The 14476-nt window shown below is 34.2% G+C and overlaps 1 protein-coding gene across 3 annotated transcripts in view; it reads left to right on the top strand.

The window, feature by feature from the left end:
- Nucleotides 1–14476, top strand: part of Grd (gamma-aminobutyric acid type A receptor subunit Grd) — a 198760-nt gene that overhangs the window by 158583 nt on the left and 25701 nt on the right. For 2 of the 3 annotated variants that reach the window (XM_074141930.1, XM_074141931.1), the window contains exons 4-5: nucleotides 5654–5721; nucleotides 6284–6504. In XM_074141930.1, coding sequence (XP_073998031.1) covers nucleotides 5654–5721; nucleotides 6284–6504 — 289 coding nt within the window. Of the gene's footprint in view, nucleotides 1–2198; nucleotides 2397–5653; nucleotides 5722–6283; nucleotides 6505–14476 lie in introns of those variants that run through there. The other variant, XM_074141932.1, reaches the window with a different exon arrangement.

Genomic DNA, 14476 nt, shown 5'->3' with positions numbered 1-14476 from the left:
TGGGTAGTCAAATAACGGCTGTAAGTGCATATTTACTGATCCGTGCCTTACTAACAGCTTAAATAAATATTTAGTTGAAATATATTTTTCTTTTTAAAATGTTAATCAGTTATGAACACATTATTCTTTTTTCAACACTACCTAAACAATGGGCTCATAACTTAATTGTAAATTTAACATGCTTTTCCAAAATGAGGTATTCTTTAGAAAAATCAATGGACCGCCCATTGATGTACATATAGTTCAATGTTTATATAAACAATATTCATACAGTTTTCATTGATTTTAAAAAAGTCTTTGAGTCAAGCAGCAATAATTAGCGTTGCAAAATTAAAGTCGAGACAACATTTTCCGATTCTTTTCAATAATAGGATGACTAATGTAAACAACACAATTTAAAATGTTTATATAGATGTAAAAATGGAATTGAAAGCTCTGGGCGTTGCCACTGAGGGGAAAGCATTGCTTCTTGGTAGCTGGAGATGAAGATTAAAGAGTATATCGTGTTAGGGTTTTCATCAATTTTTTTAGTTTACATTAATGAATTCCACTATTCTATAATAAATGTGACATAAATTATAATAGTAAAAACACCATTATTTGTTGCAAGTGTTTAATTAATTAATTAAACTATTTTGAATAATTTTGAAGAAAGAAGTATGTTAAAGTCAGCAGTATTCCAAATTGACCTTTACAAGTTTCAGCAATAAATTGTTCTTGCCTTGGACACACAGATTAAGCCAATTTCCTCGTACATTAAAATGATGTTTCAATCTGTTTAACTTGAAAACTGTACTCGGCAGTTTTGTCAACGTCTTGATTAATCCTAGCCAATCTCTGTTACTCATATTTGTTAGAAGTTTAGCCAACTGAAGGTTGATGCTGGACAAACCAACGGATTTGTGAGTTTAATCTTTATGTAGGGTTCTCATAATGCTTGCAGTTGGAGGGAATAAATTGTTATCATTAAAATAATAGTGTGTGCTTAACCTTATCTAAAAGAAAGGTAGTTTTTTTTGAGTTTAAAGAAGCTTCATGTAATATATTTTATTTAAAAATAAGCGCTAGTTCTTTTATACTTTTTATTACGAAAAAGTTAGTAATGAGGTAGAAAGAGATAAGACAATGCTGATGCAAGACACTTTTTTTACTACACGAACACGATGAGAGTAATTATTTTTCTTTTTAGCTAATTCACAAGCAAATTCTACCTCAACCCATACGTTTATACCGTCACGTTTGAGGGTAAGTTAAGCACACTTACCCACTGGATTATTACATTCCTCCAAAAATCTGTAACTTGAGAAAAACATTCCATTAGTAATGGTCCAAACATTATTGTGAAATTCTTGCCGCTTTCTACTTGAAAAACGTAAACTAAATTTAAAACTCTTATACAACACTTTCCTTTAGCTATGTGGATCCTTGGAGTCTAGCTAAGCGTTAACAACTTCCTAAGAATCTAAACCTTGCAGTCTAAAATCCTCCGCACAATCGTTATTGTTCCCTTCTATGTAACCAACCGACTCATTCATTATGACCTCAATTTTCCTTTCCTATCGGATGTAACCTCAACCCATCATTGACAAAAAAAAAATTGCACAATAGCTGATTTGCACGTCAGAATCTTTTTGTCCGTCACCTCTCTTTTGTCGAACAATTTCTGACCATCATCCTTGACGTCTTAATCACCAATATCTTGTGATTTATTTCAGTGAATATTTCGAGGTTAAGCTGTTAATAAGATTAAGTCCTGTGAGTTGACCACTTCCATGTCTTTCTCTTCTACTTCTAACACTCTTCCTTTCATCTTTCAATTGGTATTAGAAGATTAATGTTAGATAAACGTCTGATTTTACCCAAATATGCATTTATTGTTTATAAGAAACTGACGACTTCTCAATTTTTACTCGTTCTTACAACCAATAGACTGCCTCTAAGTAATTTAATAGAAGTAAAGAAATGTGTTGTCTTTTGGGCGGGCTTTACAACAAAGTGCAGGTCAGGTTTTGTAGGTGCTTAAATCCCTAGCACTCTGGTTAGCACTTATAAAAATCTGAATCTGTTCATCTTTTATTAGAAAATAGAGTAAATAAAATGAAAGAGAAAATAATTTTAATGTGAGGGGCGCCTGAGAAAGTGTGAAAAGAGAAAGCAGCGCCCTGGTGGCGTGAAGAGATAACGTGCAGTGGCGGGAGTCCTTTTTTCTAATGGGAATTTGGTAATGTCAGGTTACTTCATTATTGGAAAAATATTAATTGTGAAACCGAATGAAAAAGTTGGACTTTGTTAAGAGTAAATAGAGTATAAAAAGTTTTCTCGAACGGGGACTTAAACAGAGAAGAACTTGAGAAAACGCATAAGGAACATGTAAAGTGCACTGTATTGTAGTAATTGTGAGTAACATTGTTTTATTAGTATGTATTAATTGAAGAAAGAGCTTTCACTTACTTATGAGCTTTTTTTTATGTTTTTTTTTTTTCCTATAATCAAAATGCAATAGCGCGGCCAACATACGTGCTTTAGTCTAGGACTAGTGTTGTCATTCGTAGGTGTTGCCCAAGATTGCAATTCGCAGCAGTTCATGCTCAAATGTTTGCCCTTTTTAATTAATTGAATTATTTTTGATAACCTCAATACATTTTTTGTTGTTCCATTGCCATAACCCTGTCATTATCTTTCTAACACCTTCCTATCATCCTAATCCTTGTCTTTTTCTTAGGTTACTCGTTATCCTCTTTCCTTTTCTGGTAAACGCCGTGATACTCTACGAGCTTCTTTCACTTTTGAATAAACCTCTTTCTCGATTGACAAGGCTTCGTGCCAAAGTAGAAAGGCTTAACATTGTGAGACTGACTTTATTCCTGTATTTTTTTCTTGCTTTTTTTTTTTACCTTGTCAAAATAATGACCGATTGGCCCCCAAAATGTATTTATCGCAGTAGAAACTAAATTTAAAATGTACCAGACAAGTTCACTATTTGTACTACAGCCCAAATAGGGCATGATGGACCTCCGTAGTATTAGTTCTCCCAAGTATTTCTGTCCTGAGCTTCGTTCCCCCATGCCTGATTCCAGCTTTATGAAGTCCTCCTCCACTTCTAGGTCTCCTACTTTCGTCTACCCTCCATTCGAACCTTATACAGCTTTTTAACTCCCTGGATCGCTCTCCATTCTTTCGATATGTACATGCCAATTCAGTCTTCTTACTTTTACCTCGGCAACCAAACCAACTGTAACTTTTTCACAGTTAATTTTCAGCGTTTTCTTTATATTGCTTTCTTCCAAAGCGTACATAGTTCTTTCTAGAATTACTACGTCCTTTGCCTATACTAAATACAAGTATTATTTGGTTTAATTAAATATTGTACCATTAGGATCTTTTTTCTGTGTTCCTAATAACTTTTTTTTTAACTGAGATTAAACTTTATTGTGGAGACAACTTCGCCTTGTCTCAGTCTCTACTTCTAAGAAAATCTGGGAATAGTTCCCATAAATCCTAACTTTGGCTAATGTTTAAGGGGCCACTCTTCACTAGATTAATGAGCGGGTCCGGTTAATTATTTATACGATTAACCAGTTCCCAATGATAATATTTGAAAATTGTAATAAGGAAAAAAATGAGTACTTCAAGTAATTTTTTCACAGAAAAATTAATCATAAAAATAATCAAGACATTTAGTAATTAGGTTGGAAAATTCTAACAGCAATCTTAAGTAATTAAAATTCAACTGCAGACACCTTAATTGTCTCAGCGCTTTATGGGGAATTAAAATATCATTTAGCTATTTTATGCAATCATTTCTATTCACTGGTTGTCATCTTAAAGAAAACAACACCTCTTAATTAATTTCTTTCCTGATTGTTACACTGTGATTTTCATTCTAAAGATTAATGGGGAAAATTTAAATTGGTGTTTCCGATTACTAATGAGGATACTATTTTCATAAGCTGTTGGTTGAAGTGATACTTTACTGATTCTTTAGTTCTCCCCAAAAATGGCTTCTACGACTTTCTTTAAACAATGCACACTCATTGCAATAATAATTGAATAATTTTTCTATTAAAATTCAATTTAAGGCAGTTATGAGGACGGATGGGAAGGTAGATTTTCTTCTAAAGTTTCATTTCATTGGGATCAACTGTTCTGAAACAGAATAATGAAAGTAAGATTTAAAGATGGACAATTCCAAGTACGAGTAAAAGGTAGATTAGAATTTGGAAATTGCAGCAAAAGCTGTAGCTTCATACCAAAGTTAATATTTTCTCTTATCTCTCATAGCAGGAGAGCATTCTTCTAAAGTAGCATTTTTTTGTACATAGTACGGTTTTAAGAACTTTAAATAATAAAATTGGTGGCAAACATTCCAATTTTGGAAAGAATCTATTAACGGAAATAGCGACTTTACTGGTCATGTTAATTTTTATACATTGTTGGGAACTGTTACTTCAGGTAATTACTAATTATTCTAAATAGAGACGTGGATAGGCGTAATACAGAAAGATGATCTTTGAAAGCCTTCATTTCAAGTTAGTTTTTGAAAGGGTGATGCGTAACTCTGAATACAGGCAGGTAGTTTGACATTCCACAAAAGTCTAAAAAAATCTTGCTTATACGATCAACACAGATATTATCAAAATGTCGTTCGATACAATGAAGAATAAGTTTCTCGATTTAGAGAAGGTAGGTTGGATTATTAGCTATTTTTCTAAATAAGACACTGGAGGTGCAGCTGCGACAACGTTAAGGCAATTTTATGTAACTGTAGATGGCTACAGTTACGCAAGCGAATAAGGCTGGAAACATAGTGGAGCGGCGAGCAAAGCGGCAAAAACAAAAACTAGAAATAGATAGAGTTGCTCTATCTTCGCTTTGCTCGCCACTATGCGCGGTCCCATATGTTAACTTGTGTTTGATTTGATTTCGCCGCTTTGCTCTTCGCTATCATCGCCGCTTTGCTCGCCGCTCCACTATGTTTCCAGCCTAATATATTTAGCCGAATCCAGGGGTTTAAAAGTCAGGTTTCCAGTAACACACAGGTGTTTAAAAAAATAGAGAATGATAAAATCTAAAATGTCAAGTCTACTGCATTAGATAAAATATAGTCGACAAATAAGGCGCCACTTATTAGGTAGCCGAGCGCTTAGAGGCAAGACCTGCAAAGCTAATTTGTATTGTGGTACTGGGTTCGATTCTCCGGTCTTAGGCCTTGGATTTTATTTAATGGTTAATAAAAGAAATTTACAGTAAAGTATGTTTGCTAGTCGCCTCCGTCCACGACACCTAATTTGGTAGTTGGACGTAAAGCCCGCCTGAAAATTAGGTAATTACTTTACTAGTCGACAAATATAAATCCAGAAGAAAAAGTTATAGAATTTAAGAAGAGGACAATCTTAGCTCTAGGTCGATGTCTGAATGGCAGTTAATTAGTGACGTCCTCTCCTTCGACCTATTTTTTTCTTGTTTCGATGCCGTATTTTTTTACCGAGCAGTGTAGAGACTTAAAAGTTAATTTTCTTTACCATTGCTAAAGAATACTTCCTATATCTTTCTCCATGTCCAAAGAAGCACTTATTAGCTACCAAAATCCTTTCAAACATTATTTTAAAAATAAATTCTTGATTTAAAGTAATTCTGGTGTTTACATTTCTAGGACCACCAGCTGTAGTAGAAGTTGATATAATGGTAAGGAGCATGGGGCCAATTTCTGAAGTAGATATGGTGAGTTTATTTTGAATTTTTATGTGTTTTAAGCACAGATTCATTTAGATGGTTAAAGAAGTGTACAAAGTTAAGTACAAAAATTGGGAGATATTTTTTCTTCATTTAATAGTAATTTCATAATAGTAACGTTTATCCAGTTTAGTTAAAGAAAAAGAGATTTCACTTTTAAACTGTATGTAAAAGAAAATGTTAATACGAATAATTTAAGGACCTTTAAATTTTACTATTAGGGTAATTTGTACTTGGAGTATAGTTTACAACTTTACACGCTTCATTAGCAGTTTCAATACTAATTATACAGATGCTAACTAAAATCAGTTAGTTGTGGCCTTCTCTGTCTAAGCATAACTTCAAAGTTGTGTGTCTACACACCATACCGTGAATAAAATTTTAATGAATAAGGGTAAACCTGTAATAACAAATTTGAATTGGAATTAATGCCTCTAAATTGTTAAATAGTTAATTGTGGTTACAAACTAGGTTAATGTGTTTAACAAATTCGAATTTTAATCAATTGAAAGTTGATTTTTTTTTTTCTTTTTGTTTTCCTCTTTAACAGACTTACTCAATGGACTGCTATTTCCGCCAGTCTTGGGTGGATAGAAGATTAGCTTACAGTGGACACAAAGATACGCTCGCCCTGAGCATCAGTATGCTAGGTAGAATCTGGAAGCCGGACACATATTTCTACAATGGAAAACAAAGTTACCTACATACGATTACTTCGCCCAATAAATTCGTTAGATTATATCAAGATGGCAGAGTGCTCTATTCTTCCAGGTATGGTGAATTTTGTACGCAATATATGTATGTTCCGCTATTTTTTAGAAAGATTAGATTCTCCAAGGTAATTCATTTTTAATTTAAAACTCAGGCACTTGCACTTTCGTTACAAGCAACACACTGTCCATCAGCATGTAAGGTGGACTGTATGTTGTTCCTATAAAGAAAAAATTTAAGAGCTAGCTGCATTCTAACCCAGGATCATCGCGTGGGAATTCAGTACTTACTGGTTCACCCTGTATATATATATATTGTCCATAGTATATATACATTGTTATGTATAGTAAGTTATGTCCATAGGCCTACTGTGTGAAGTACATCTAAAGTGGAGTTCAATGACGTATTCATATTGACGTATTCAATGAAACTTCATATTTTCCTCTGTTCTTGAGTGACGTCACTTCAAAGTTTTTTTCTAAAATCATTACTTTTTTCAAATAAAAATGTTATTACTCAGAAAGTTTTAGTCCGAATTCGATTCTGATGACACGGTTAGAAAGACAGACAAATTTCCTAAAAATTGACACAATTTCGAAGCATAAGTCATTCTCCAAACAGCCTCAATCTCGCTCCGAATCCTGAAAAAATAAAAGTAATCGAAATTTTTAAGAAAACTCATTAGGCTCTTATGTGATTATTATCAAACCTAGGTGCTGGCACTTTTTATAAAAGTTTCCTTGTTTAATGGGCTTTCATTTTCCAGGATTCCTTTTATTTTCGTATGAGAAATTACGTTTGTTTTTACAAGAAAACGTGTTCACGAGCACTCAAGAGTGTTAGTTATCAAGCTGTTTACAGTATTTCACACAAACTACCCTGTTGAAAAAGAAAAAAATATGAATAAGCCTTAACAACCCTTTGAACCCACTAGTAACCAATACAACTAGGTGCCTTACAAATAAACTTCCCTTATCTGTTAGACTTGGTTTCAAAATTTTCTATTGTACCATAACACTGTTGAGTGCTCGTGAACACGTTTTCTGATTGAATAGATTCTTTTCTGACAAATATGTATGTTTCACAGCTCTAAAGAAGTTGTTGGGTTGAAAGCTTGGACAAAAAAAAAAAAAATAAATAAATAAATAAAATAAAAAGTAAACTGAAAATCGTTGTTTTTCTTCTGTTAGATCAGTCACTCACTCAAAAATATGAATTACTTTTGTTTTATTGTTGGGATTAGAAATAGAGATTAGGCCAAAAACTCTAATTAAACTATACCTAACACATCCTTTACTGAGAACTCTTTGAATTTGCCTTGTAAAACATGATTGTTTTTTGCATTTATTGTTGGGATACCAAAAATACTTATGTAGAATATAGAATTGGAGAGTGGCGAGGAATTTTTTGTTTGGTTTTTTTGAATTAGTTTAAAATGCCGGGACTAGGGTTTTGTGTTAAGGGATCCCAAGTTCTTCAGGTCAAAACACGTGTTGTTACGTCAGACCAGATGTCAATACGCACTCAAGTGCCATTCTACAACCTCCAGTCATTCCCCTACATTCTCTAGGAGCATATTTGGTTAACACCATGAGGTGCTGAGACCCAACTCGTATTTCTTCTATACAGCTGATTTCTTCTATTCATTAATTGGGCCCTTTATTTAATTTCTTCTCCATTGGTTATTTTTTTCGTTACTTATTTTACCCTTAGTTTAACTTGAATATTTATAATCATAGGCAAAAAATTTAAATATAACCTTAAGGATTCAAAATTGGCGAGGAATCGGTCAAATAAAAACTACAACTCGTATTTTTGCCAACGTTTCGACAAATATATTGTCTACTTCAGGGCCTGGATATTACAAATACAAATAATTTAGAGGATCAGTAATATAAAAATAAAAATAAATAAAATAAAGTACAAAGATTTTTTTATAATTATTGAAACTACGTGGCTATGCGGGTTGGTTGAGTTACAGAAAACTAAGAGCCAGAACTGGAGAACAGGTATGTACACAGATATAACGGGACTTACACGGGAATTTTGGTAATGACAATTAAGAGATGGGACAGATACAATAGACTAATAACAATGTTCAATTTTGACAAAAGAGTAAATAAAATAGATATTGGGAAATTTCTTTTAATACAAAAACAAACCGGAAAAACCAAAAACCCTTATGAACTAATTACATACCATACATATGAACCAAATGATCAGAAGTAAATTGTAAAAAAAACACAGCAATAATTTTGTACAGAAGTTCGATATCTTTTTATTTTTTAATGATAAAATTATAGCAGTTGGCTAAATTCGACGTGTCTGTTCTAAAGTTTACTGTGTTGTTTTGTTTCACTATGTGGCACATTTCTAGAAAATTTCGTTTGTACTGATTCTTTTCCCTATCGAGTACTGTCACATTCTGGAAGTCAAAATTATGTTTGTTGTCAATGTGGTGTCTAAGTAGCGCGGTGGAGTTGTCGTTGTTTTTTTTTTGTCTTACAATCATACTGATGCTGGTACAACCTTGCCTTAAGATACTGTCTTGTCTGGCCTACATAACAACTGTCAGTCTTGGCAATTTATTTTATAAATAATGTTGACTAGTTTGTTGGAATTTTGCTCTTTGTTTTGGTGAAAAATTGTTGGTGTTCCCCGATTTCCATGCGGGGATTATGTTATAGCTATGAAGTAGTTTGTTTTTCCGACAAGGCATTAATGTAAGGGAAAGCAGTGTAATGTTTCGCAAGAGTTTCTTGACAGTTCTTGAATCCTTAATTTAATAATTACGAAACCTATGTTATATTCTTAAATATAACCCTTAGGCCTATATTAATTTTCAAGTTTATTTTAATAAAAGTGTTCTAATTCACTTCAATATTAAGCAGAGTGCTTAAGCAGGTGGGACAGAAGGCACCAACCTTACATTTAACAATATGTAATTGAGCTGTTCATTGCCCAGATCGATTAACTCCACTTTTTGAAATAACTTAAATTTAAGTGTCAATGCACTTGGTTCAGTCAAAGCTTTTTATATTTATAATAAATTTCCCAAATAATAAAGATTAACACCATTAAACGACAAAAATGTTTTGGCCATTAAGTAATAAATAATTTATTTTAAAGCCATTTTAATTAACTCAATGCTCTTGTGTAAATCGTTGCAATAATTTTACTCCAATTCAGTAGCATGCGCTGAATGATAACGGTAAATTTATTTGAATTTATATTGTAACGAAGTTGACCTGGGCATAGAAGAAAGGCCTAGATTGTTCTAGGGGTTAAGCGACCAAAGTCGGTATCAAGCCACCACTGTGTAGACAAAAGGGCGGTATCTACCTGTGGCAGAGAAGAAAGGCCTAGATTGTTCTAGGGGTTAACCGACCAAAGTCGGTATCAGGCCACCACTGTGTAGACAAAAGGGCCGGTCTCTATCTGAACTAGAAAGGAAAGGGCTAGATTGTTCAAGGAGTTAGTGACCTGTGTAAAAGCCAGCTAAGAGAAAGGCCTCAGTTGGGGTGGTGGCATATGTGTTTTCCCAGCCAGTGATTGACAGGTAGGAGCGAGGCAGTGAGTAGGAGGAGGGCGGCCCCAGTTGAGGTGGTGGCAGTATGTTGTCTCCAGCCAATTAACGTCAGGAGGGCGTGGAAACTTATGCTCAGAGAGTTGGAGGAGGGCAGTCCCAGTTGGAGGGAGGCACGCAGTTAAAAGGAGGCAGACACAGCTGGAGGAGTCAGTTTCAATCAAGTTTTAATCGAGTTTTAAGGAGTTCTAAGAGTTTTACAGTCTTGTAGTTTTGAGTGAGTCTTGGAGAGACGTTAGTTTGGAGAGACACTTTGGAAGTGATAGTTTTTGAGAGAATCAGTGTTGCGGAGTGCTTCAGTGGTAGCTAGTTGGGCAAGTAGTCAGTTAGTGAGTAGAGCTTTGTTTGTGTAGCAGAGACTAGTGCAATTCGGTGCAGTGCGGACCAGTGGTCAGTCGGGGAACAGTTTTGTGGCGTTACGTAGTAAGTAACAGTAAACTGTTGTGACTGTTGTAAATGGTGACTGTAATGAATAGCGTTAGTTGCTAGTAAATGTTAATGTGAATAAAGGTAATGTGTTAATAAATCAGGTTATTACTTACAACTTTAGCGAGTTTTATTATTTAATTAAACCCACATATTTAATAACTAGTGGCAGGCATTAGTTGTGAAAGTAAAGTTTTTAGAAAAACTTTACAATATTATAAACGGAATTATAAAAAACAATGTACATTATTTCATCGCATTTCTCCACTTAGTGTTTTATGGAGTTAATCGAGTTGTGCAGTGTACAGCTCAATTGTCAATAGCATAAGATCTGAAGATGACCTAGGTCGAAAGTTTGGCAAAAATATAAAAAAATAATGACTGAAATTTGCAATAATCTTCCTTCCTTCTTGAGAGTTCGATTAACTTACCAGTCACGACACTCTCCGGAACCTTTACCTTACCTAAAGGCAAGAATTCCAGTACTAGCAATAAGCGCTACAATCCTTTACAAAGTAGAGTAGCTTAGTTTTATTCTACATCACATGCTGCTCAGATTGGTGACTGGGTAAGGATGCAATGAAATAAATAAATATAGTGAAAGATAATATATTAAAAGTTCGCATAAATTGGTAACAGAAAGTAAAAACAGGATCGAACATTTAAAATACAGGCGGCAGTTCTCTGTTCGCCTAGAATGCCGACAGAAGACGCCTATTAATTGGTTCTAAAGAGTGAAAAATGCAGTTTTCAACGGCATTGGCATGCAAAAAAAAAAAAAAAATACTCGTCTTTTTTATTAGTGCATTACATGTTAACATAAAATTACCTGCATATGTTTACGATCTTAAAACATAATTTAAAGCAAAAAATAATATAAGAGTGGTTAAAAACTGTAAATACTCCTACCCATATAAGAATATATAGATGAAATTGGATCTATAAAGATGAATAGGGTAGCACAGGGTATGTTTAGACATCCAGATAGCCAGAAAATTAAATTCCGCCCACTTATGTAGTTCAAGGGTTTCTAATAGGAGACCTATAATAGAATATTGTGCAAAATGATAATAATATTTTGAAATAACATGCAAGGGTAAAAAATGTTTATCACCTTCTCTATTAAAAAAGTTTAAAATGAATAGAAATACAGTTTTTGTTTTTAGAATAACAATAAATGCTGGTAAAGTTTGCAATGATACGTGCTAAACATTGTCTAAAACACAGTAGATTTATTAAAGAAAAATAGCTAATTGCTTTATATAAGTTATCTATCTATTGTTTATGATTGAACCGTTTTTTCCTATAAAGTTTTTTTAATTGATGAACTAATGTGCCTGTGCCAGAATTAACCTCAAAAAGTTTTCTTTCATCAAACCATAAGTATGATATAACACAATAAGCCCTTCTAAAAAACTAAACAAAAATTATTATCTCTTCATACCAAGAGTTAAACTGTACCAAACAATTCTTGAACAATAGAAACTTCATTTCTTGTATTTCTACTCCATCATTATCCCACAAACATCATCTTTTAGAAAATGCTTTTCGTTTTTCAAGAGGTTCAAAAGAAGTCCCCACAACTCCCTTTAAGTATTGCAAAATTCTGATATTTCTTATTGTGATTTTATTATATTCGATGCCAAATCATCAATTATGAATAGATCTTAGAAGTATAATGCATTAGAAGTACCCAGTAAGTCGGAACAAAATTTATAAACCATTATTATAGTGTACCTCTCCTTACATTATCATACTTTATCAAAAAAAAGAAGTTTAAGAATGCTATAGAGGTATAAGAAAACGCCAATGAAGGTATTTTAGAGATATAGCTATACAATAACTAAATGTAAATTGAGAAAATATAAAATGGTTCTCTTCAAAGTAGAGCACTTGTAGCACAAAGTAGAGTACTTGTAGCACAAAGTAGAGCACTTGTAGCACAAAGTAGAGTACTTGGAACTCAAACCAGTTTTCTACCATTTTTGTTCATATTGATGCAAAAATAAGTAGATAAATAAAATAAAACTGCTGCAGATATAATTCATAGATAATTGACAAGCAATGTTTAATAATAAGGTACAGTGAATATGAAGTTTGGTAAAATCTAAATCTTAGTCTCAGAGATCCCTTGGAATTTTATCGGACACTTGATTAAGCTTGTTAGGTTGCTGCAGATGTCTTAAGATAAGAAAGATGTTTGATAAAAATGAGGGTAACTGGCGAGAAGAATCACAAATGATATAGTTTACAATATTTACTAGCGATTAATTCGCACATTTGGGTAATATTGCCTGAAATTTTATCTAAAGCAAGCCATTTGAACTTTACAAACTTATCATTTGGGAGTTTCTACGACTAGTTAAATGATGTAAAGTAATTAAATTTATAGGGTGCTCTAAAGCAAATATAAACAAGTTTGAGTCTTAAAAAACGATATACAAGTGCAGGTTATATTTCGATCAATTACTGTACTAAAATTTGATCAAAGTTTTAGCATTTATTGGTATGTATAATCATGGTAAACAAAACAAAATAGTCAGTATTTGTTATTTAAAAACAAACAGGTCAAGTCATTTGTTTCATTAACTTGGTGGAGAATTGAGACGGAAATGGTGTGCTTCATTATAGCTGATTATGCTGATATTGTGTTCATTTATGGTTTCTGTGAAGGTAATACTCTACTTACATCAAGAGAATTCCAAAGGAGATTTCCAAATTGACGTCAACCTTCTCTTAGGGTGTTAAGCCTTATATTCAAAGAGAATCAGGAGACAGGAATAACTGCTATAAGTCATCATAGTGATTTTCTCACAACATTTCCAAAACAGCTTTGCTTTGATATGCTCAAGCACTGGCTCCGGCCTGCGCTTGAAATGGGGGGGAAATTCCTCTCCTACAGTCCTGACTTTCAAGCACTATACAGGTAAACTATCTTAGCTTCAACCTTGTGGCAACCCACCCGATTGGTGCCAAGTATGGGCTGCCATTCCATAACATTGGACCATTCCTAGTTGCTAGAATCGGTCCTTAACCCATGTGTCGCCTCTTACGTGACTTTATAGATGTGAATACCGGAATACTTTTCAACCATTACTATTCTCTAATCCGCCCACTTTCATCCAGAACACTCCCTAACTTACTCTTCTCACAGACCCAGGCGTCAATGGCCCCGTAACTATTTAACCACATAACGTGATCGTTCTAGATTGGCTGATATGTCTGCGGTAACAGCTGCTGACTAGTGGCTACCTACTCTGGTTGGTCGCCGCTCAAGTTACCACGCTAATGCGTGCATTTGTGTATTTGAGAATATATACGAGGGTCGTTTGAAAAGTCCGTGCAAAAATAAAAACTACTTAATTTTTTGGGGTAAACCTTTTTTATTTTTCAACATAGTCTCCTTTTAGGCTTATACACTTCGTCCAAAGCTGCTCTAGTTTGTTGATCCCTTCCGAATAATAGGATTTGTCCAAGTGTGAAAAATAGCCATTCGTTTCTGCAATCACCTCCTCGTTTGAATAAAATCTTTTTCCCGCCAGCCATTTCTTCATATTGGGGAACAAATAGTAGTCCGAGGGAGCCAAGTCTGGAGAATAGGGGGGATGTGAAACGAGTTGGAACCGTATTTCCATTAATTTTGCGACCACAACTGCTGAGGTGTGAGCTGGTGCGTTATCGTGATGGAAAAGGACTTTTTTGTGGGCCAATCGTGGGCGTTTTTCATGCAGCTTGGTTTTCAAACGGTCCAATAACGATGAATAATATGCACCTGTAATAGTTTTACCCTTTTCCAGATAGTCGATGAGGATTATTCCTTGCGAATCCCAAAAGACAGTCGCCATAATCTTTCCGGCCGAAGGAACGGTCTTCGCCTTTTTTGGCGCAGATTCCCCCTTGGTAACCCATTGTTTAGATTGTTCCTTGGTCTCAGGAGTGTAGTGATGTATCCATGTTTCATCCACAGTGACGAAACGACGCTTAAAGTCCTGCGGATTCTTCTGGAACAGCTGCAAACCG

Source organism: Rhodnius prolixus, unplaced genomic scaffold (assembly GCF_049639745.1).
Source record: "Rhodnius prolixus isolate KJV_2025 unplaced genomic scaffold, Rpr scaffold_6, whole genome shotgun sequence".
Taxonomy (NCBI): Eukaryota; Metazoa; Arthropoda; class Insecta; order Hemiptera; family Reduviidae; genus Rhodnius; species Rhodnius prolixus.
This window is presented reverse-complemented; position numbering and strand designations above follow the sequence as displayed.